Source organism: Malaclemys terrapin, chromosome 4 (assembly GCF_027887155.1).
Source record: "Malaclemys terrapin pileata isolate rMalTer1 chromosome 4, rMalTer1.hap1, whole genome shotgun sequence".
Lineage (NCBI taxonomy): Eukaryota > Metazoa > Chordata > Testudines > Emydidae > Malaclemys > Malaclemys terrapin.
The window spans coordinates 44,138,705-44,163,889 of NC_071508.1; the positions used below are offsets into that span (position 1 = coordinate 44,138,705).

General features: G+C 45.5%; 1 protein-coding gene across 1 annotated transcript; it reads right to left on the reverse strand.

The window, feature by feature from the left end:
* Nucleotides 1–16,579: 16,579 nt before the first annotated feature.
* On the reverse strand, nucleotides 16,580–17,488 carry LOC128836124 (transmembrane and coiled-coil domain-containing protein 5B-like). The gene has a single exon (XM_054026140.1). It carries the CDS (start codon nucleotides 17,486–17,488, stop codon nucleotides 16,580–16,582), a length of 909 nt encoding a protein of 302 aa, XP_053882115.1.
* Nucleotides 17,489–25,185: the final 7,697 nt, after the last annotated feature.

Genomic DNA, 25,185 nt, shown 5'->3' on the forward strand with positions numbered 1-25,185 from the left:
TCTAGGTCCCTCCCATCCCCCAAAGTTCAGGGATGTCTGGCATTGGGTCCATCTCTAGTTTGGGTATTTGATAGCTGCATCCACAGCACCATCGCTACAATCATTACAAGGGTCTCAGGTCAGTGGTTATTGGAAAGCAGTCTTCGCTACAATAAAAATAACAGAATTTTCTGCAGGGCTTGGCTCAGTGGCACTGTAGTGTCACTGCACAAGGCTTCCACCTCAGGAGACAGAAACTCAATGCTATCCAGGCTCACAAGTATTTTGATTATTTGGATAGTACCATTCACATACATAGTGATTCGCAAACATTTAAGAGACCATACTGATTCTCCCCTGGCTTTTATCTTGTGTAGTCACTTACAGCTGTGTAAAGTGGGTCTCAAAGTTTTCTTAATCAGAACGGGGGTCCCAGAACCCAAGGTTTGGCCAAGTTGGACTGTAGGCTACCTTTGCACCACCCCATCCTATGGGTGCCTGTCTGCTGGTCCAATCTATGCAAACTCCTACACAGTCAAGTATAAACAGCCAGTTCAACTTGGGAGAGAATAAGGCCAAGAACAGCAGGATCACTGCAGGAGAAGACTGAATGCATTGGGAGATCTGTGTCAAGACACAATTCCTGCCCATACTATGGGCCTGAGCCAAAGCCCATTGGAGTCAATGGGAGTGTTTCCATTAATTTCTACTGACTATGGATATGACCTTAAGTCTAACAGTACCAAATGTTTCTGTCTCTTTCATCATATTCCTCTGCCTCTACTGTCCCCCAGATGAAAAGTAATAAGGATACATAATATTGCTAAATTAATGGTAGCATGCCTTGTACTGAGCTTGGGTGAGGACTAGGGTCATGATTCACCATTGTCTTACTATGACATGTCAATGGTCTAAAACTGGGTAACTCAATGGTAAATCAGACCCTAGGTGATTATTTTAGTCTTGGTGATTGCAGCTCCTCTCACCCAGGGTTGAGTTGCATAGTCTTGGCAATAGGGTGAAGCACAACTGAAGCATCTGGATTGTAATCTGACAGGAAGGTATAATAGAAGGCTTTAACCATTCCATTTGAACTGTTAAAATGTATTTGTGTGATACATGAGCTCTTGAACCCCAACCTGGGAGCATTCAGACAGCCACTGCATTCTGGCCTCCACCCAATATCTGCTGAAACCTGGTGGGCTGAGAAGCTAGCAGGACAATACTCCCAGCCAAGGCACCACCTAAAGGAGCCTTGATTGGAGCTTAGCTCCATCGACTGGTCAAACCATGCTATTGAAGCCAGAAGGGGGCACAGTAAGTTGTGTGAGGGACAAGGTGATTTCCTGTTGTGGCTGCATTGGATCCTGCTTGTTCCTGCTTCCTGCTTTGCTCCAGCCTTCCCCCTCCCCCGCAGCCTTTGCTCCTGTTCCTACTTTGCTCCTGCACATGTGCCTCTCTTCCTGTTACCACCTGGCTCTGAGCATGACTCTGGTTTGACCATTGGCTCTGGCATTTGGTATTGGACCATGGCTCTGATCCACAGCTTCGATTCCTGACTCTGGCTTGAGCCCTGGCTCTGATAATTGTCAGTTGACTCTGGTGCTGACACTTCACTTTGTTCCCCCACCTGGAGCCTGATCTGCCCATTAGAGCTGACTCCAGCTCTGACTAGTAGGCCAGAATGCTTACTTCTTGGTCCATAATAATTTTAGCCTTAATTATGGAAGAGGTTTAGAATTGTGTAAGCATTAGGAGCTTTATGGTTGGTTGATGATATCACGCCCATTTCTTGACTATCCAGTAATTGCAAGGGGAACAATATAATTAGACACATCGGCTAATTGTTTTCCTTTTAGGGATCACTTAGCAGCTAAGAGAAAAAAGATGTAAAACTAGTCTCCCTTGTCACCTCTTATTTTTACACACACACAACTTCAGAAGTTCCATGCAAGTGTGGCAACTGCCATCTTGATTATGATTAAGGACTGAATCAACCACCTTCAAAGCTCAAAGTGTGCACTTCTTACAGCTTAAACTAAAAGACTAATGCCTGTATTTGGAAACTATTACAGATGCATATCCTCTGTGGATCAGACACATAACACCAGTGAACTGTGGGTTACACATGTATATCCCATAGACTATAACAGGCACAGAGCTGTTTTACCTTGCTTTACCATGAATTTTTTGAGAGAAAGTTTAGACAAAAAATCTCTTCAGTTGTTTTGGATTCAGTATTGTAACCTTTGTAATTTTTATGTTGAAATGTTTCCAATAATATTAAATTGCTAAATATAAAGGTGCAATAAAACCCAACTTAGTTTTCAGGTTCAAGTCTCTAAGTTGGATACAGAAAATATATTTAGTAAAGGGCCACAAGGTGACACACTGAATGATAAAACCAAACTTTATTTTAAAGAAAAATGATTAGTTAAACCAACAGGCATGCAATTACTACTTACACAATACTACAACTACACTTATACTCCAAGATGAAATAGCGTATCAATGGGTGATCAGTCTATTGACAACAGAGTGAAGTACAGCCTTATAATCCTGGAACCTAACAGTACCCTTTTGATGTTAATTGGAGCTTTCTTGCAATTTAGCAAGGCTACTCCTTTTATAATCCATTATAATAATAAGCAACATTAAACAATCCCTTACCATAGTTATATTTTCCCCCACCTCCTTATTGGCTCTTTACATTACAGATTATTTAAATTGACATCTGCGCCAATATCCTTCTCAGACTATAAGTATACATAGCATTTTAACTAAACTTTCCAAAATCTCAAAAAAAAAACAAACCCAAAAACCACATCACAGATCTTGCTCAAACCAGTTATAACTAAAATATAACAGTAACATAACCCTGGATCATGTCCTTGCTAACTCTTACTTTCCCATAGCACTGTATCTCTGACTTTTCTCTAATAGTCTCACACTAGCAAATTCAATTTCCCATGCTCCTCTATATTTAGGCTAACTTAGGCCCCAAACCTAATTTATACTTATACAGGCTAGAGTATGCAAATTTCCTGTTTAAAGAAACAGCCATCATTGTGTCAACCAAAGTGCAATTTCTCCTTTTACCCAACCTTAGAGGAAACTGTCTCCAAGCAAACTATGGCAGAAGCGATGGTGAGAATTCACCCCTCTTTATCCCATTTTCCTCCACAAGGTGTGAATTTCAAAGTTGACCTTAAGCCGAACCTCCCCAAAGTTAGGGGATGCTGGGATTTGGTGTTCCAGTTCACCCCATTGGAGAGATGGGCCTGGGATGTAGAAGTTTACATTTGGAATTTATTATTAATTAATTTATTATTCATTACTATTATTATTTTATTTATTTGTACTGCAGTAGCCAAGGGACAAGCCAGAGTCCAGGTCAGAAGTCATGCCAGCATCAGAGCCAGGACTAGTAACTGATGCTTGGAGGCGAGGCATAAGGGTGGGAACTGGAGGAAAGGCAAGGATCAAGCACAGAGCAGGACTCCATTGTTCTAGGCATTGTACAAACACAGAACAAAAAAGATGAATCCTGATCCAAAGCTCTCCAAAGGGTAGGAGCTTTGGATTTGGTGCTCTGGTTTAGGCCCATCTCTGATGTAAATGCTATCTTTGGTAAGAACAGGAAATGAATATAACTTCTACTTGATCCATGCCCTATTGCCTCATGTACTGGCTACCCTGGCAAAAATGGGCTGCAGGACAAGCATAAACTTCACCCACCCAGGGGAACAATCCCAGTGAAAGCGGTATTAGCACACAGATGGTGTTCTGTTGTGGGAGATAGGGAGGAGGATATAGTAGAAGGAGGAGTGGCCACGGCATTCTTATGTCACAGCAATCCTGTACTTCTGCAACATTCCATAAGGGTCATTGCAGCAGGACCGTGACTGAAGGCAATCCTGGGGTGTTCTAAATTATACCAGGGTGATTTTGCTCTTTGCCAGCCCCAGGATTGCAGGAAAGGGAATAAAAGTGTCTTAGAACTATCTTCTCCCCTCCTTTCATCATCTGTGCCTAGCGTAACTATGAGATTATGGCTCAGTGCTCCAGAGGAGGGCATGCCATTTATTTATGTCATGGCAATATAATATTTTCAGTACTATTTTCTATCCCAATCATTATTATACTTTCCAGCCATTACTGTCCTTTAGTAAGCAAAATGAGTTGACATAGGGTAAAATGGCATATGAAACCTGTGTGTAGTTACTGGATTCCCATATTCCTATCCTTCAACACACAAACAGATGTCTCTTTCCAAACTATAAGATCAGGGACTGTTATTTTGTTAATTGTCTGCACAGGGCCTAACACAATGGGGTCCTAGACACTACCATAATAGAAACAATAAAAATAATTTAAAATATTCAGTAAATGAATAGTTGAGGATATCAGCCTTACTGGGCAACAGACTTCCTTATTTTAAGGTATATGTTCAGTTTACTACTAGCAAGGAGACACTGCATTTCTTTCAGTTGTGCATTTCTAGGGGCTTACTACTATATTCTGCAGCCTCAGTTCTCTTCTTGTAGGCTCCTACAGTTGCTTCACAATTTACAACCTGTTGTGTCTAACTGGCAGAAATATTTAACCCTGGAAATCATGAGTAAATCAGCCCAAGTTTGTAAAAAATAAATAAACAAAGCCTAATCCCCTCTCTAGGGAGAACATTGGTGAGTGAAATCTTCATATCTTTTATTAAAATAGATTATCCTTTATCTAGATTCTTAGTTGAATAGAATAATTCTCTGGTGCCCTGTGTGATGGGTTGCCCCCCCTCCAAGGTGCCACCTGATGTACTGGGGTACCACTGAGCTCACCTATTCCACCAGCCTGGGCTCCCTTACACTGTCCTGCTGAGCCAGGCCCTCAAGCCTCCTCCAGCACACACACAGGTAGGGACACACCCAGCTGCAGAGAGACACAAACACTGAAATCAGCTCTGCTTGGGAAGACTCAGCTAGGGAATTGCCCAGCACTCAAGTGCATACCCCCTCTGGGGTGCAAACACAAAATTGTATTGTCTTGCACTGCACAGAGAACCGTACAGCATACGTTCATGACATTTGCCCCCTCCCTCAATGTGGAGGAAGATATGCACAGCTTTTTGCCCCCCAGTTATGAATTCCACAAACTGGTTTTAGAGAAAACAAAAACAAATGCATTAACTACACCAGATAGATTTTAAGTGACTATAAGAGAGAGCAAACAGAACAAAGCAGATTACTGAGCAAATAAAACAAACATGCAAACTAAGCTTAATACACTAAAGAAACGGATTACAAGTAGTAATTTCGCACCCTAAGTGTTGTTTTAGGCATTTCTTTCACAGGCTAGGCACCTTTTCCAACCTGGGCTCAGCTCTTCTCCCTCCATTTTGTCATTGTTTCTTAGATGTTTCCAGCGGTCATCCTGGGTGGGGATTCAGTGAAGAATGAACCCCAATCATCTCACTCCCCTGTCATAAATTGGATTTACATATCGCAGGAATCCTTTATTTTCCAGTGTGGTTCCTCCCCTCAGTGGAAAAATATTGGTATTCTATCATGGAGTCCAGTACCAGATGACATGATCACATAACCTTGCAGTGTCAAAGCAGCTATGAGTCAAAGGCCATTTGTAGAATCCCATGAATATGGGAGATTAGCATCTTCAAAGACCTATTGTTCTCCCTAATGGCTCATCCAGACTGATTGCATTCTGTCTGGTGGGCGTTCCCCAGGTATAAACCCACTTGTAATTGATATATGGTCAATATTCCTAACTTTAGATAAAAAAATGATACATGCATACAAATAGAATAATCATATTCAGTAAATCATAACCTTTCAAATGATATCTCACATGACCCATCTTGCATAAAACAAATCTTAGTTATGCCACATTAATATCATAACAATATCTGTATGAAGAATATGGGGTGTAGCATCACACCCTGATTAGAAAAAGATAGTATCCCAATAAACTTACTTTACACCTAAACATGACCTTAATTAAAGATTGAAAATAAAGACTGAAAAAAAGGCCAACATTTTGACATTCTAGCTTTCTTTGTACCTGGAGAGGGGCTTGTATAGCTTTTGGGTCTGAAAGCCATGTCTCTACCAATTATCAGAGCTCATAGCCACCTTCAATTAAATGCCATTAATTACACAGATGTCATTTTCAAGCCTCGCATTGTTTACCTCCATTCATTTGGATTTCTTTTTTTCTCATATAAAATGACTCACCAAATCAAGATGGAGGAGAGACAGAAAAATGCCAAAATCCCCAAATAAAATATAAAGAAAAATAAATGAAAAATGATGGAAATGATGCAAGAAAAAACAAAATTATCTTAGACAAATGGCCGAGAAGTTCAGGAAGCCCCATCACATGAGTGATTTGAAGCTGGACAAAGCACTCAGAAATAAACAGTTCTGCATTGGTCCCTTGGACTTTGTCTGCATTAGGGAAATGTTTAGCAATTTCCCCACCATTGCTAACCCCAGGTTGGGGTTGGTGATATCGGGACCCTTAGTGTAGACAGGGATCTGGCCGCTGACACTATAGAATGCACCTTGTTCATTAGATTTGTTCTGAGCAGGGTTGGATGACAAGGTATTGAAATCCCTGTTGGCAATGGCACATTTTGTATATCATGACCTGAGTCTAATTTATACTAAAGCCCCTTTACACCACCTTTAATGCCCATTTTCAATGCCAGAGCAGCATAAAGGGACCTTTGTGTAAATGAGATTCAGGCCCTAAGGCTTCCAACAATGATGGGAAATTTTCCACCAATGTCCCTAGTGTAACCAGGGTTTGGAACCTGGTTAGATGGCCTAATGAGCCTCTTCCATCTCAGTAGAGAAGCACTGTTGTCATTACAATGTGAAGAAATGGATTTCTTCCCAAGCCATCATAGTTATTTTTTTCACTCCAGTTCATTACACAGAGTCTTTGCTTATATGCAGTGAAACCGTTTCTCTTTTGTAATTAGCTAATCCTGTGCTCTCACTGGCATAACAGGAAATACATGCAAATCAGTGCACCCCCCCCTCCTTTCAGAATAAGCCCCAATTTAATGAGTGAAGAAGGGCGTCAAGGGTGGGGGAAAGGGAATTCTGCAAGTTAAATATCATGCATTCCCCCACTGGGTACTTCAATCTTATAGCTATTAGTTTTTATAATTAACAGTGAATATGAAAAAGATTTTAAGACGACGAAGGCTTCCAATAGTGATATTTAGCAGGTTCTTTGCTCTGGTTCTCTCTCCCTCTGTCTCTTTATTTTTGGTGCCTCCAAGCAAATCATTACTTTCTGTTAGATGTTTAATCACAAACCTTGCAAAGGAATTTTCTGTTTTCCAGGCTGTACTCAGAGCAGAACTAACTTCATTACCCTGTTTACACGCTAGTACACTTGTCAGCACTAACACCCTGTCTTCTTAAAACGCCCCAGTCTACAGTCCCTTTGGAAAAGATGATTTTTAAATGGTACAGTAGGGCACATGCGATCTGATTTTCTGTTTCCAGTTTTCCATTGGGCTTTCCCTGCTGAATATGGCAAGTTATTGGGGAACTGAGAAAACCACTTGAAAAAGAGCTCTTAGTTTTAAAAGAGTCTTGAAATGATGTCTGCAGTGAAAGTGTCTGCTTGTATGTATTGTTTGCGGTCTCATCTGGGCCAGACATTCAGCTGATGTCAATCATCATATAGCCATTGAAGACAATACTGATTTACATCCACTGAGAACCTGGCGTATTGTGTTTGAAGAAGGAATGGTGAGCCTAATTGTCAGAGGTGCTGAGCACCCACAGCCGCAGGGGAAGCAAATTGGAGGTGCAAGGTGCTCAATCTCTGACCATTTTGCATTCCTAGAGCATCTTTCTTTCAAGAACCTCAAAATCCTTCACAAGCCTCAATGAATTAAGCTTTGCGGTGCCTCTGTAAGATAGGAAATATTAATTCATAAGAGAAACTGAGACAGAATTATGGCTCCTAAGAGCCGAGAGCTGCACTGGGGAGGGAAAGGAGACAACTACCCAAATGATGATACCTGAAGGGGTTAGAGCCCAGACATTAAAGGTATTTAGGCCTTGCTGCTCTCAGTGTTGCAATGCCTAACAGGTGTAGGATTCCAAATCTAGTTTTCAAAAGGGATTTAGGCATTTAGGAACCAAAATCCCATTGACAGTTGATGGGATTTAGGCTCTTGAAAATTAGGTTTAGGTTCCAAAATCAGTTAGGTGTTACAACCTGAGTGCAACAATGCCTAAATACCTCTAAAAATCTAGGCCTAGGCCTTTGAGAAGCAACGGGGGCCCCTTGCTATGCCCATTCAACAGATAGAGCCAACATTCAGAGTTGTCAATATGCAGAGCGGGTAGGTCCATGGCTTCCCCCTCAGCCCCATCCCGTCACTTTGGAACACTAGCATTGCCTGCAGGATGGCTGAGTCTCACTCCCCTCTCCTTTGCAACGATAAATTATGGCAAGCCCCTGTGTGGGTGCAGTATAGAGAGAAATGACAGCCTGTACCCTCTTTCCTCCTCTGTCTCAGTGCCCTCATGCTGGAGTAGCCATAATCTGGTCCTAAGTGATTTACCTGGATAGGATATTCAGTGGCAGAGTCACAATTAGAATTAGAGATAGGCCTGAGCCACAGAGTTCAGCTCAAAAACAGCCCTAACCCTGAAGTTCTCCTAGTTCAGGGAGATTTGGATTGGGTCCACCACTAAACAGACCACAGGATTCCTGACTCCCATTTTTGAGCTCTGACCATTAGATGGACCGGAATTTCATTAGAATTCAGTTGGATGAGTGGTTGAGGGGAGGAGAAATCAAGGGAGTAGGCTTTTAATGTTGGTCTTGTGGTTAAAGCACTGTCCTGGGATTCAGAAGATCTGCATTCAACTCCTACTTTTACTACAGACTTCCTGTGTCATTTTGCATAAAACACTTAATCTCTGTGTGCCTCACTTCCCTGTGCGTAAACAGGGACTGTGGTGCCAGAAGAGGGGGCAGCCCAACAGCAGAGAGGGAGAGGGAAGAGGCTGCATTCCTCGTGTCGAGGCCAGGTGAGGAGGCATGGGACAAACAGAGCAGGGCACCAGGGCCAGCTCCAGGCACCAGCTGACCAAGCACATGCTTGGGGCGGCACCTTGGAAGGGGAGGCCAATCTTGGGGTGGTGGGGGGTGCTCGGGGATTTTTGGGTTTTTTGATTCGGTGGGGCGGCGCTCGAGGTTTTTTGTTTGTTTGTTTTTGTTTCAGCGGTGCAGCACTGGGGGAGGGCGGGGGCTGGCACGGCACGGTGCTCAGGGTTTGGGCAGCCCGGCGAGGCCTGGCGCTCGGGGCCGGGGGTGAGGTTTGGGCGGTCTGCCGCAGCGCTTGGGGTTTGGGCGGCGCGGCGCTCGGGGGGAGACGGGGGTTTGGGCGGCGCGGCACTAAGGGGGTTGACGGGGGTTTCGGCGGCCTGGCGCTCGGGGGGGCGGGGCTTTCGGCGGCGCAGCACTTGGGGGGGTGGGCGTGGGTTTGGGCGGCACGGCACGGTGCTGAGGGGAGGGCGGCGGGGGGTTTGGCGGCGCTGCGCTGGGGGGAAGAGGGGGCGGGTTTTGGTGGCACGGCACTGGGGGAGAGGGGGGAGGGGGGTTTGGCGGGTGGGGGTTTCGGCGGTGCAGCGCTCGGGAGGGGGGTATTACGGCAGGGCGGCGCTCTTTTTTTTTGCCTGGGGCAGCAAAAAAGTTAAAGCTGACCAGCAGGGCACACCAGGCTGCTGGGAGAGGGTCACAGACTGGGGTTCAGAAAGGCTAGTGGGGGAGACAGACTGGGTGGTCCACAGGCTCAAGAGCTAGTGGGGTGACAGCATTGAGCCAGGGGCTAAATGGGAGGGGGGCTGCAGGGCCAGATGGGAGATAAGGGGATGCAGGGACACATGGGGACAGAGGGTAGGGGGTGCAAGGAGACATGGGGATGGTGGAGGGAGGCTTCTGGGACACATAGGGATGGGGAGGTGCAGAGACACATGGGGACGGGGCAGATGTGCCTGACTGAATGGGAGAGGCTAGGGGTCAGCCAGGGTCTGCATTGGGAGGCTCCCAAACTCCGTAAGAATCCCTCCCCCACCCCAAAAAATTCTGTTCCATACTTCTCCCACCCACACCAAACAACCCTCCAGGTTCACTTCCAGGCACCTTCCCTCTCCCTCAGCTCCTGAGTTACCCCTGACTCCCCCAAGCCTTTGCGCTGCTTCTGAGGGGTGTGGGGAATATGTTTCTGTATTGTAATTTAAATGAATTACTTAAAGTTCTGTATTTATATGCCGAGTAAGGAATCTATTTTTTTTAAAAAATCCTGTATTTTTTTTTTTGTGTCTGTATTGTTACAGACATACTTGCTGACAAGTATTTTGAAATAAATTAACAAAATAATTGAAACTGGTATGATTATATTGTGTTACTTTGACAAAATATGCTGAATTTTGCAGACTTTTAAAATACTGTGCACAGAATTTTTAATTTTTTGGAGCAGAATTTCCCCAGGAGTATACTGAGCTCTATTTAAAACACAAAAATGCCTGTATTAAAAGTACAACTGACATTTTACCATGACCATGTATGTAACCGAATATAATGCTCATTTTTTAAAAAAGAGATGAAAACATCATAGAATCCCTTTGGGCCTTCTGTAGCTCAGTCCCTAAAGTGCTACTACCCATCCATCACCCCTGAGAGATTCAAAGCCCCAGTGCTTTGTTTAGGCATGCCTTGTGCTTAGGTCATCCGATCCAGGAACTGAAACAATACCATGTGACTTTCACAGATAATAAGTAAAAATAATCATAGCGTGCAATTCACAGAAAATCCACAGACTGTTAGTAGAAATCAGGAACAAATTCAGGAAAAACACAATCAGTACATGTACAGGTAAAAAGCCAAAATCAGAAAGGGCTAAAACTATTGAATACATTATCTATAGGTAACCCAGTTCTGCTTTTTTGCTTTGTGTTTAACTGTGCAATTTTATTTTTTATATGAACTACAAATAATATTAAAACAGTTTACCAAGAAGACTTTGATTTTGGTTTCTCTTTGCAATATGTGCCACATGTAAGTGTTTTGAAGAGTAACCGTTTTATCATACTGTTATGAGCAGAGTGAAACCTTGTTATGAGTTGGGTTAAAACCCCATTGAGATAGATATGTTAACTGAAGGATGAGTTCACACCTCACTGTAAGCATAATTCTCCACCTAAAACAAAAGATATATGTGAACCCATAGGCACCGGCTTCCTCCGAGCCCTGGGGTGCTCAACTCCCCGCTCTGCCCAGGCCCTGCTCCCACCCAATCCCTGCCCCCAAACCTCCATCCCTGTCCCATCTCTTCCCATCCCCATTCTGCCCCAGGTTCCACCCCCACCCCACCCCACCCCTTCTCCCAAGTCTCCACCCCGCCTATTCCCGCCCAGTTCCACCCTCTCCCCTGAGCGTGCCCTGTCCCCACTCCTCCCCTTCCCCCCAGCGCCCTCTGCACACCACAAAACAGTTGATTGCGGTGGGGAGGAGGTGCTGGGAGGGCAGGGGAGGAGTTGATCAGCAGGGCCACTGGCAGGCGGGAGGCACTGGAGGCCGGGGGGGAGCTGGCTGCCAGTGGGTGCTAAGCACCCGCTAATTTTTTTCTGTGGTTGCTCCAGCCCTGAAGCACCCATGGAGTCGGCACCTGTGTGTGAACCCACCCAGGAGCTTTTGACTGAGTATGGTTTTAGGTAGATACGTGCATATGTTGGGAAGGTGGATCACACAGAAACTGAGATCTGGTCTACACCGCAGACCTATATAGGTATAACAACTTCACTCAGGGTATGTCTATACTATAAAATTAGGTCAAATTTATAGAAGTAGATTTTTAGGAAGCGATTTTATACAGTCGATTGTGTATGTTCCCACTAAGCGCATTAAGTCGGCGGAGTGCATCCATAGTACCTTGGCTTGCGTTGACTTTCGGAGCATTGCACTGTGGGTAGCTATCCCACAGTTCCCACAGTCTGCACTGCCCATTGGAATTCTGGGTTGAGCTCCCAATGCCTGATGGGGCAAAAACATTGTCACAGGTGGTTTTGGATACATGTCAGTAGCCCCTCCCTCCATGAAAGCAATGGCAGACAATTGTTTCGCGCCTTTTTTCCGTGCAGACGCCATACTGCTTTCAGCAGATGGTTAGCAGTAGGACTGCTAACCATAGTCATCCAACCACCGCTTCCACTGCAACTCTGCTTTCCCGGTGCCATAAATCCACCTCACAGGTCCTCTCATCGTTCTTTATAAATATCTATTCTCGTGGCATTCTGTTGTCATCCACCGCTTACGCTGCAACTCTGCTCTCCTGCTCTTGCCTCGATAGCAAATTTCTCCATGTTATCTGTCATGGGCTGCCAGGAACGTGTGTTCTTCATTGGGAAATGTGCGCGGTGCTAACCGTCATCATCCACTGCTTCTGCTGCAACACTGTTCTCCTGCTGTCCTGCAGACGCCATACCATGGCAAGCATGGAGCCTGCTCAGCTCACCGCTGCTGTTGTGAGCGTGGTAAACACCTCGTGCATTATCCTGCAGTATGTGCAGACTAGAACCTGCAGAAGCAGGCAAGGAGGCGACGACAGCGCGATCATGATAGTGATGAGGACATGCACACAGACATCTCTCAAAGCATGAGCCCTGCCAATTTGGACATCATGGTGGTAATGGGGTGGTAATGCCGTGAAATGCCGATTCTGGGCCCAGGAAACAAGCACAAACTGGTGGGACAGCATAGTGTTGCGGGTCTGGGATGATTCCCAGTGGCTGCGAAACTTTCGCATGCGTAAGGGCACTTTCATGGAACTTTGTGACTTGCTTTCCCCTGCCCTGAAGCGCAAGAATAGCAAGATGAGAGCAGCCCTCACAGTTGAATTACCGTTGGGGATGTTGAAATGCCTACAGTTATCCTTGGGGACCCAGACTACCCCTTAATGGCATGGCTCATACACAGGCACCCTGGACAGTAGTAAGGAGCAGTTCAACTATAGGCTGAGCAAGTGCAGAATGGTGGTAGAATGTTTAAAAGCTCGCTGGTGCAGTTTACTGACTAGGTTAGACCACAGCGAAACCAATATTCCATTATTATTGCTGCTTGCTGTGTGCGCCACAATATCTGTGAGAGTAAGAGGGAGATGTTTATGGCAGGGTGGGAGATTGAGGCAAATCGCCTGGCGGCCGATTACGGTGTGACAGTTCTGTTTGTTTCTCCTTGATGAAAACCCGCCCCCTTGGTTGACTCTACTTCCCTGTAAGCCAACCACCCTCCCCCCTTCAATCACCGCTTTCAGAGGCAAGTCTACACCTAAAATGCTGCATTGGTGCAGCTGCGCTGCTGTAGCACTTTCATGAAGATGCTCTAAAATTAAATTCAAAAGTTCCCAGGGCTTTTCCTGTCTACCTGGCCAGTACATCTGAGTGGAGAGTGCTGTGCAGAGCGGTCACAATGGAGCACTCTGGGATAGCTCCCGGAGGCCAATACCATTGAATTGCGTCCACACTACCCCAAATTTGACTCGGCGATGTTGATTTCAGCGCTAATCCCCATGTTGGGGAGGAGTACAGAAATCGATTTTAAGAGCCCTTTAAGTCGACAAAAATGGCTTCGTCGTGTGGATGGGTGCAGGGTTAAATCGATCTAACGCTGCTAAATTCGACCTAAACTCGTAGTGTAGACCAGGGCTCAGGGGTGTGAAAAATCTACATCCCTGAGCAATGTAGTTATTCCAACCTAACCCCCTGTATAGCCAGCACTATGTCAGCAAGAGAGCTTCTCCCATCAACACAGGTACCATCTCTCAGGAGGTGGATTAACTATGCTGACAGGAAAGCTCTCTCTCCCCTTGGTTTAGAGCATCTTCATTAAAGTGCAACAGCAGCGCAGCTGCACCAATGCAGCAGTTTAGGTGTGGACTTGCCCTGAGAACAGACAAGAACAGAGAGAGAGGGAGAGGCAAGAAATCCAAACAGAAGCCTGTAAACACAGTATGACTCTGAAAAAAGCGAGCAAGAGAGAGAGAGCTTTTGGTCTAGTGTTGGCTAATGAGGCGTGGGGACTGTAAGCAAAGAAACTGTTCCTTTTGTTCTTTGTTCCTTTTGCTTTCAGAGACATGGGACTTTGCACATTCCTTGTAAATAAACAAGATTGCATCAAAGAAAATATCAGACTCCGTCAATTTCTGCTTCCAACTAGAACATCCCCAGGGTCCTGAACTTTGACTAGCCACTCCCGTTGAAAAAGGACAACAATACTTAAAACACATTTGTAACACTGAAATGCTATTTGTTCTGACAAGCTGATCTCAGAAGCCTGTTAGAGTTTTGTGTAAATTGCTGAGAAAGTTGGGGATAACTGTTGTGGTCTGGGTATAAGCTGAAGTGGGATGGGGGTCAAGTTTATCTTACATCTTCTTAATGTTTAACCACTTACACTACTATGAAGTTACCTTCCTGAGACTTTCCCCATGACTTTCCCCATGTGCTCCTGGACCATCCTCTTTTTTGAGTAGTCAAAACACCCTTTTCCAGCTATCCCCTTCCCCTCCGGTGGACATATGCTACCAACTGACTGTAATGGAGAGTTCTGCTTCACTGTCCATGGCACACTATAGCTAGGGGTGACTAAGTGAAGTTAGTTTCTTTGATTCACAACTGACAAATTGAAAATTCATGCAGCTTAGGCAGCTTGAGCTCTTGTACCCATTTAAATGCATGCAATTCACCTCTCATTGTTACTAATTATGACAGCAACTAAAGGCCTCAACTACGATAGGGCCCCCTTGTCGAGGCACTGCACATACACCTGAGACATCACTGCCCCAAATAATTTACCATCTAAATACCCAAGAGAGGCAAATTGAATATTATTACCCCTTTATGCAAGTAGAGAACTGAGACATTAAGTGATTTGCCTGAAATAACCAAGGAAGCCAGTGGCAGAGAGTCTCCTGAGTCTTACTCCAATATCTTAAACATAACAGCATCTTTTTTCTTAGTTCACTTTACCTGTGAAATTAGCGCTTTGTCTTCATGCTCTCTCACCTGCCCTTTTTCTTCCCAGATTGTCTCTTTCCTTATTCCATACAGCCTTTCTTTTCTTGTCATACAACCTAGGATGGAAGGAGATTAAGGGGGCTTTCTTGCCCTTTCATCTTTGGAATTTTTCCTCACCACTACTGCTATCAGCCACTGCACATATGTCATGGTATCACAATTTTTCTTCCCCTTAGGATTCTTTTCGGTATCGTGTTTGTTCAGTTGACTGTTTATTTGCTAGCTTCTGCTTGGCAGACTTGCTTTGTGCATAAATGTCAGGGATAATTCTGAAGACTCAAGATGGCTACCGCTCGGCTAACTGCCATGTTGATCTTTAGGATTTAATTTTCCTTCCACAAAATGGTATTTATTTTGTTTTATTTAAAAAGCCTCTGTCCATTGCTCTAGATGAACATACAAAATGTATTAGCCAAATGTAAAAACACGACACCATCTGAACTAATGTCCATAATGAAAACTCCATCCTAACCCATTCAGCTAAACACTACTCCCACATCTCCTGGTTACCTTCCCCAAAGCATGGGAAAATAGATAGGCTTTGCAATGAACACATTTAGGGACAGGCAGATAACCAGGAAGTGAATTCCAGAATCAAGTATCATGCTTACCCCAGCCTTAGCCAGATTAGTACAAACTAAATTTTCTGTTCACTTGTCTGAGATAGGGAAGTGCTCTGCTGGGTTTTTAATGGAGGCAGATAATTACTACAACACCCAGTCGAGGCAATGGAAAGTCTGCTATTGAAGTGGCAGTGGGACTGGGCGCTATATGTGCTATACGTGCATCTAAGGGAAATATAATAAATGCTGTTATAAAACCCATGTTATGGTGGCTATAGAGCTTTCTCTTTCCATAATATAGAAAGTGCACACTGAAGTATAGCACAGTCACACTGACTTGGGCAAAAAAATATGTGTTACTTTAGCTTATTAGTCTGCAGAACCATCATACTGTGGACCTGCGGTCTAATCTCATCACCGGCCTCTCTCTATAAATAAGACCTTGACTACATGGGCAAAGTTTTCCCCCCCCCCCCCCAGTATAAACTGCTTTGTGTCCACACACAAATGGTCTTGGAGCAGTGAAGCAGCCTCCCTCTTCTCTCTTCATTTCTGAGCTACTGGTTCCTTTGCTCGGATGATCCTGGGAATTACAGATCAGCAAGCTGTACTTCAGCACCAAGAAAATTGGTTGAAACAGGATTAGAAAATACCTAAGTGGTGAGGGTATGATAGAGACAAATGGGCATGGCTGCTGTAAAGTTAAATCAGACCTCTCCACTCTATTAGAATTCTTTGTGTGTGAGCCGAACAGTAGCTAAAGGAGAACTGAATTATATCTTTTATGTGGATTTCTAAAATAAAAATTTATAAAGAAATATAATTTTTAATGGGGAGCTGAATTCATGCATCAAGACACTGAAATAGAGTCAATTAAGATGATATGGGGAGCTCAGCAGAGCTGTACAGCTTTTCTCAAAACGGCAACAGTCCATCATTTTTCCAGATAAGATATGGAGACAAGATCTGTATTAACATGTCAAGGTCATGGTCACTAATCAATAGTGGAAGGCTGTCAGCTATAAAATCATTGTTGAAAACATAGGTGTATAATAATACCAAAGCTGCTGCAAGTCCCAACCAAACCACGAATGTGAGCAAGAGCTTTAAGAGATTCCAAATGTAACAGAGGAAATTGTGTTTCTTAGGCTCGTGAAGTGAGTTCTCCACAAACTTGTCTTCAGCAACTTGCCTCAATAATGAACCAGCCTGAAACTTGTCCTCGTTCTCCACCCTCAGTAATGCTGTTTCCTGGGTTGGCATTACCAGCTGCCCTTCCAGTTGCATGATGTCATTTTTCTGAAACTCCCCAGTTTTGTCAAGCTCTTCCAGTGTCTCCCTTAACTGGCACGTTTCTAGCTTTTCCTGTTCATACAGCTGCTCTTCACTTTCTAGAGTGATCTTTAGGTGTTTCAGACACTTCTTGTTTTCATATATTATGTTTCTCACCCCATATATGTCTTTTTCCTGATAGATATTGTGATATGCAGAAATCTGGCAGGCCATTTCCATGATTTCCATGTTAAGTTGTTTATTTATTTTCTCCAAGTGTTTGTTTTGGAATTCTAATTTATTAATCTTGTCTTCTCTTCCTTCCGCCATCTCCCTGGCATTGTCCACTTCTCTTTGTAGGTCTCCCACTAATGTCTTAAAGCTGTCTGCTCTGGCTTGCAATCTCCTGTTCTGGTCTTTTATCTCTTTGTTTTCTTTCATTAGCTTCTGGTTTTCAGCATCAAGCTCTACAGCTGTTTCTCTGAGATCCCATATTTGATTTTGTAAACTTTTGTTTGTAATAGACAGGTTGTGAATCAAGGAATTCTCCATTTGCTTGGTTTGATGGTGTCTTTTTGAGCGTTAAAGGGGGGCTGTAGTCTCTGACAGGAATGAAGCCTGGCATACCCTGAGAACTTTCATCCTGTTAGAGCACGACATACCTCTGATGTCACAATCCCATGATTCAAGAATAAGCTGCTAATGTTGTACACTTGAAGCTCTTAAGCAGCCTTCAACAAAGTCTCGAGAAGAAAACTGTTAAGGAAACTAAGTAGCTAGGGGATGAGCGGTAAAGTCCTATTATTGATTAGAAGCTGGCTAGGAGATAGTAAACAAAGAGCAGGAAGAAATGGTCAATTTCCAACATAGCTAAAGATTAACAGAGGGATGACCCAAGGCTTCATACTAGGACTGCTGTTGCTTAATATATTTATTAATGATCTGGAAAATGGTAAGAACAGTGAAGTAGCAACATTTTCAGATGACACAAAATTATGTAGGTTAGTGAAGGCTGAGAAATGTCAAAGGTATGTAACAACACTAGGCAGCACAATTGGGCAACACAATGGCAAATGAAATTCACTTTGACAAATGAAAGGAAATGCACATTGAAAAGAATAATTTGAGCTACTCATATGCATTGCTGAGCTCTATGATAACTGTAACCACTTAGGAAACAGATTTGGACCTGACTGTGGACAGCTCAATGAAAAACTCTGCCCAATGTGCAATGGCGGTTAAAGAATGAGGGGGAAAGTTAGGATGCATAAAGAATGGGATAGAAAATAGTAAGATTGAGAATATTCTAATGTCTTTACCTAAATCTGTGATATGCCCTGCAGTGAGGTGGAGTGGCCTCCCACTGATCCAGAGGGGAAGGGGCCACATGTAGAGCCCTGGTGGGTGGAGCTAGGCCTTGCTCACCCCTCTCACCGGAAGTCAGTGGGCGGGACAGGAAGTACAAAAGGCGGGTCTGCGAGCTCAGTGGGGCTGCAGCTGCTGAAGGAACCAGATGCCTGCTGTGGACCCCTGTGGTTCTGAGGACTGGCCGACCCTGTCGGAGCCACACCCTGACCAAGCCGAGAAGGAGTTGCTGGGATAGCCACTGGCCTTCTACCCAGATGATGCAGAGGACTCCTTACACCTCCAGGTATGCCCTGAAGAGGAGATAGGAAGTAGCCCAGGGGGACAATACAACCGTCCAGTTGAGAGCTGGCCTGCAACTAGGTCAATGTGTTGTGGGAGGATCCCTGCTGACCCAGTGGCAGACTTCTCTGCCTGTTAGGGCCCTAGGCTGGGACACGGTGCAGTTGGACAGGCCTGCGTCTATATTGCCACCCGACCCAGAGTGGGAGTACTCCCCCTCCATAGGCCAAAGGGCCTACATCCGCCTACTGTCCGCCGAGTTAGGACACTAGGCTCTAACCCTGCCTGAGTGCCCCTAGACTGCGTTTGGGTGCTCTACCCCGGCCTGAGCCTCGGGGTCTTGTTGCCCTGCCCTGACTAAGGGCCTGGGCTCTGGACTGTTGGTTTGTCGTTCTGCCCTGAGTGCAGACCCGAGACCCAGACTCTGTACCGCCCCGCCCTGACTATGGGCTCAGCTTACTAACTGTTTATTTGCCGCTTGCCCCTGACTACAGGTCCAAGCCCTGACTCTTCACTACCCTAATTGCGGGCGAGAGACCCCAAGTGGCTATCGCTCTGCCCAGACTGCTGACCAGAGCCACAGGCCGAGTGTGACTTGGCTAATTCCCCAACTCTGAGCAACACCCCACGATGTAGTGAGGAGGAGTGGCCTCCTGCTGACCCAGAGTGGGAGGGGCCACCGCTAACCCACTACAGCCCCCAGCTGCAACATTGTGTTCAGTTCTGGTCACCCATCTTCAAAAAGAGGCAGCAGAAATACAAAGATTCCAGAGGCAGGTGACAAAAATGATTAGCAGTATGGAAAATCTTCAATAAAAAATGACATTAAAAGAGATTAGAGGTAAAATATTGGCCCCATTGACTTTAGTGTGGCCAGGACTTCACCTTAGGACTGCTTGGGGAGAAGACTTATAAGTGGGGTTATGATAAAAGTATAGAAAATAATGGTATAGGAATGTAAATCACGTGCTCCCACGTACTCATACTGATAATACATTAACAAGGGGATGTTCATTGAAATATGGAGGCCTTGGCAATATGTGGCAACAGACCTTTTCATCTGGAAGGAAAACACACACCTCACTGAGAATATCAATAAATATCAACTCAGCTGTGGGATCTCACACAAAGAGAGGGCATCTTGAAAATAAAGAGGTACCTCTTCTGACCTAATAGAGCCCAAAGCACTGAAGATGGTAGTAGGAGATGATTCTTCAGCTCACCTGGTGACAGTCCTTATGCAGCTTCAACAAGGCAAGGAACAGTGACCAGTTGCCTTCAGTTCCTCAGGCTTAAGAAACAGAAGTTGAAGCATGGCATTTGCAAACTAACAGAATCTTGGTTTAAAGGTTTCATATGAATCCCCCACAGAGATCTGATTTATCTGCTTCCAGTGTTCTAGGAAGCTTAGGTGCTTCAAACCTGATGTTAAGACCGTTAAGTCACCCTTATCAAAACTATTTGTACACAGATCAGATTCTGTGCTTTGTCTCCTCTGAGGCTAAGCACGGAAGGTGCAGCTCATGGGGAGAATGGCAAAGATTTTTTTTAAGTCACCTTTGTGCCCCCCAGATTCCAGGCTTGGCTGCAGGGGCGGCTCCAGGCACCAGCGCAGCAAGCGCGTTTCTGGGGCGGCAAGCCGTGGGGGGCAGCATGCGGTCGCCGTGAGGGCGGCAGTCAGGCAGCCTTCAGCGGCATGCCTGCAGGAGGTCCACCGGTCCCACAGCTTCAGCGGCAATTCGGCGGCGGGTATGCCGAAGGTGCGGGACCGTCAGATCACCCGCAGAAATGCCGCCGAATCTGCATGACCAGCGGACCGCCCGCAGGCATGCTGCCGAAGGCCACCTGACTGCCGTGCTTCGGGTGGCAAAAAACATAGAGCCACCCCTGATTGGCTGGCTGAATCAGCCCTGAAAATAAATTATAGTCTCAAAGCTGCTCTAATTTATGGCAGTCTCTCCCCTGGTTGCCTATAGGCTGTTCTGCAGCTCAGAGTATCTGTAGCACTGAGTACTACTGCTACTCCCCCTCCCACCAGCCCTGCCATGATAGGTTCCTATGTAGGATGAGCAAAGTAGTCAGTGTAGAACCGTATATGCTGTTCCTGTGCCCAGGGAATTCCCCACAAGGCTGTCGCAGTCCCATTATAGCCCCTGCATAATGGAGTAATGGAGCCCCTAATCTAGCTCAGCATCTTTCGAAGATTTCCGTGAGATGTCAACAATCCTTTAACTTGCACAGATGCTTCTTATTTCAAGGCCTGATCCCAAAAGATACCCACAGCTCCCATTGACTAAGCTCTGCTCCAGACCAGGCCTTTCATGAAAAGTGTAGTGACAGCGCTAAAAATGCAAATGTATTGCTCCCCCGACATGACCTACAGTAGGCTGGACACATCACTGAGCCAAAAGTCCCACTCTTCAGATTTGTTGAGGGGACACTCCAGTGGCACTATAGATGCAGTGCATTTCAGAGCAGGTATCATTATCAAAACCTATGCAAGAGGAAGCTGGGACTAATGAGAAGAAACTTTGTCAGTACATGGTATTTACATTCAACTGCCGTATGTCTAATTTTTGTCTGAGTGAATTTAGAAGCTGAGGTTTATTAATACTGGGCTATTTTCTTCCCCCTTCCTCTGCACCCTCCCTCACCCTCCCAACATGCAACTTATTTTCTTGTTGTTTAAAACCAATTAGAGGGTGTACGGCATTGCAACATAATTGTTCCAAAGGATCTTTACTGTCACTACAGATTCTTCTTTGTTATTGTTATATAATGCACTCCTTCTGGATGAGTTAGTCTTCCATTTTATGCTGTTCTAGAATGAAATTACAAAGTCCCATGCTGCAAATTAGGTCCCTGTAGGGACATCAGGTTCATCAACAAAGCCAATTCTGACTGGCCTCAAAAATTGCCCTGTGTAAATGCCTCCTAAAGAAGAGTGCCCATCAACCCATGAGGGAAAGAGGGGGTAGGGAGGAGCAGGGCCGGCTCTAGCTTTTTTGCCACTCCTGGAAAAAAAAAAAAAACAAGGCGTCCGGACGGCACCCGCCCGCTCCCTCCGCCCGTGGGCAGCCAGGCGCTGCAGTCCGCTTGCAGCCGGGCGAGAGGGGCTCCCCCCTCCGGCCTTGGGGTACCTCTCCCAGCCGGGCAGGCTCCAACGGGGCCGACACAGACAGCGCTGGCTGGGGTCTCTGACCTCTGTGTGGGGCCGGCATTCCAGCGGGGCTTGGCACAGTGCAAACGGCGCCGGGATCAGTGGGGCCCACCCCTCCGCTGCCCGCCAGGCCGCCGCAGAATCCTCTCTCCCTCCGGTGCCTGCCGGGCTGCCGCAGAACCGTCCCTGCCACCGCTGCCCGCCGGGCCGCTGCAGAACCCTTCCTCCCTGCCTCTGCTGCCTGCCGGGCCACCGCAGAACTCTCCCTCCTTCCAGTGCCTGGGGGCTGCAGGAGGTGCTGGCTCAGCCGCTTCTTTAAAGGCGGCTCGGCCGGACCGGGCTCAGAGCAGCGCGGGAGGCGGAGGCCGGTGCAGGCAGCGGGGAGTGGCACGTCCCGGGGAGCCCAGCGGCATGATGAGCAGCGGGGATCACTAGTTCCTGCGCCCCCCCCCCCGGGTTGGGGTCCGTGCCCCTTCAGGGCTGGGCTGGCCGCCCGAAGATTGGCTGGAATGCCGCCCCTTACAATGTGCCGTCCCAGGCACGTGCTTTCTCGTCTGGTGCCTGGCGCCGGCCCTGGGGAGGAGATAGTGTGGGGAAAGGGTGTTTTAGTTAGTTTTTGCTTTGTAAAGCTTGAGATTTCTGACATTTTCAGAGGAGCTGAGTCCCCATTGTGTTTAATGGGAATTAGGGTACTCAGCAGCTCTGCAAATCAGACCACTCATTTTCATTGTAATGTCCTTAAATATTGGCCCTTTGAACTGTGCAAAATAGAGGAGGGAAGAGGGGAAAAGAAACAGGAGGGTGAGAAATATTCAATAACTCTGCAGAGGCAGAATTTAGATAAGAGGAAATCCAGGCTCTGGCCTGAGTATTTTCTAAATGGAGTTGGTTTATTTATCACCGGCTGCAAGCAAATAAAGCAGGACTCAGGCAGCAGAGTGAAGTACAAGGAAGAGACTAAGGAGAGGGAACATCACTGAAATATCCAGCCTGTGTCTCTTCAGCATGGCTGCAAACTGTTCTTGGGAGATTCTGTGTGGCTATTTCAGAAGGGCAAGACTTGCTGCACTCTGACACGTGACAGAGAAAAGAAAAGGGATGGAGGAGGAGCTATATTGTTACTTAAGAAGGGGAAAGGGATACAGCCCCCAAGTCTAAGAGCAAAAGGTACTACTTGGAAAAACAAGGGCTAGTGGCAAAACTGAGCAGACAAGGCTTATCTTTGCTACTATGAAAAACTGCCAGTAAAATGTAATCTTGGGCATGCCAGTGGCATTGCCCCCAATTCTAAAAGCACTGAGCTACGTTCACTCCTGAAATCAATGGAATTACAGGAGAGTGAATTGGGCCTGCTGTCTTTACGGGATTGTTTCATCGCATCTCCATTTGGATGTATGGGGGAGGGTGGAGAAAATGAAAACAAAATACCATATAACATGGAACTAGTGCATACTGGGCCAAATCCTGAAGTCCTGACCCAATCCTAACTTGAGCAAATCCCTCACTGTAGTCAATAGGAATTTGGCTGAGTAAGAAAAACAAGATTTGGCCCTCAGTTAATTTCATGGTCCCCTTGCTTTGGACTGATAAGCGCAAAATTAACTTTGTGAGTTAATTAACTATCATGAAGGTAGACTGCAAAGTGGAGATCAGCGATTTCTGCTGACTAGGCTAAAAAAGGAATATTTACACAATACACCAATACACAATATTTCTGCTGCAGTAATTGGTAGTCTGACATTTTAGACTGTCCAGGCACAGAAGCAGGAAGGCTTGACAAGCCTTTCCCCCCAAAAAAACATATTCAAAGCTTCTCCGAATCCATTCAAAGAGCAGCAGGAGGGAGAATCAAATGGAAAAGCTTGTACTTCTGCTTTTCCTTTTTACCATATTCAGCAGTTGACCTAGGCAATCAGGAAGCAATTAAAAAATTGTTTCAACTCCCCCATCCTGCTCAGATTCGTGTTCTCATTTTGCTTGCCTGATGCTCTGTGCTTTCAAGGGAGTGCATATATATAATATGTGTAATATAGCATTGCAGTCAAGTGGTATTAAACAAAGCCTTTTTAGCTCTATTCAGTTCGGTCATCTTTGCAATAAACACGTCCTTTAAAAAAATGCTCAGCCTCAATGCTTTTTAGAATGTCTCTAATGATTTCTAATTTACTGACATTTTCCCCAAGCCCCTCATCAATTTGACTATTCAAATTGCTAACGCTGTTAATAACTTCTGTCGCCAGCAGACCCTCCATAGACCTTGAATTCCCTCCACTGCCTATGCAGACAAGAACGTATCTGGTTGTGCATCCATCTCACACTGGATCAGGGTGTTCGAGGAAACTGATCATCATGCAGTGTGATGATTAACTGCTTCATTTTCATCCTAGCCATGCAGAAAGACCACTCACTGGGTTTGCTTCTCCTCTCACTCCTTTGTGAGGGAGATCAGAATGAGCACCACTATTTCTAACGGTTTGTGGGGGAGATGTTCAAAGTGACAAATGAGAGCTAGGTAACCAGCTCTCCCTGACTTTCAGTGGGAGGTGGCACCTAATTGCCCTTGATGCCTTTGAAAATCTCTTTGTGTTTGTGCTTGGGGGAGGCTGGCCTATTTTCTTATTTGCTTAAAGGACCAAATTTTCAAAGGGGCCACACTCTGGTCTCTGTTATGCCTTCGTGATTTATACACGTGCACTTGTTGACCACATTCATACCACTGAAAAGATTCCCCTTGACTTCAATGGACTCTGATTCAGGCCTTTAGTAGTTCGGCAATTCTGTCTTCCAGATGAAGCATCCAATCCGGGACAGCTTCTATGCTGAGTAGCGGATATCTAGGGAGGGGGTCCATAGCAGCAGTGCTTCAGAAAAGGCTTTCACCAGGGACAGTTCATGGAGGAATATAATGGACTGTAGTCTAGTTATTAGAGCACTGGGCAGTCAATTTAAATTTCTGGGTTCTGTTTATGACTTTGCCACAAACTTCCTGTGCAACCTTGGCCAAGTGACATAACTGCTCTGTGTCTCAGTTTACCTGTCTGTGAAACTGGTACAGTGAGACCCACCTCACAAGAGTGGCCCAGATAACTGATGTTTGTAAAGGGCTTTGAGGTCCTCATAGATCCATTCCTTACTGTATACTTGCAAGGTATTGTTATTCGATGTACAAGATTATGGGAGGCTTAGTGTCTTTAGAGTTCCACCAGAGTGCTGGGGAGGAGCCACATACACTTATATTTTTGATTCTGCCCTGTTGTCCATAAAGCCTGGAAAACTGCAGTAGCACAAATTACTTTGCACTTTGAGTGGGAGATCCCACTAGGTCTAGGATTATTGTTGCTTGGGAAAGGTTAGGCAAATCTGGAACTGTCCAAAATACAAATACATGTTTTTCTGTTTCTTGATTTGTTTTCCTTGAAAAACAACTTTGCTTCCACAAAAA

Coding starts and splice junctions, on each gene's coding strand:
- LOC128836124 (XM_054026140.1), bottom strand. CDS start 17,488: ATGGAGAATTCCTTGATTCACAACCTGTCTATTACAAACAAAAGTTTA.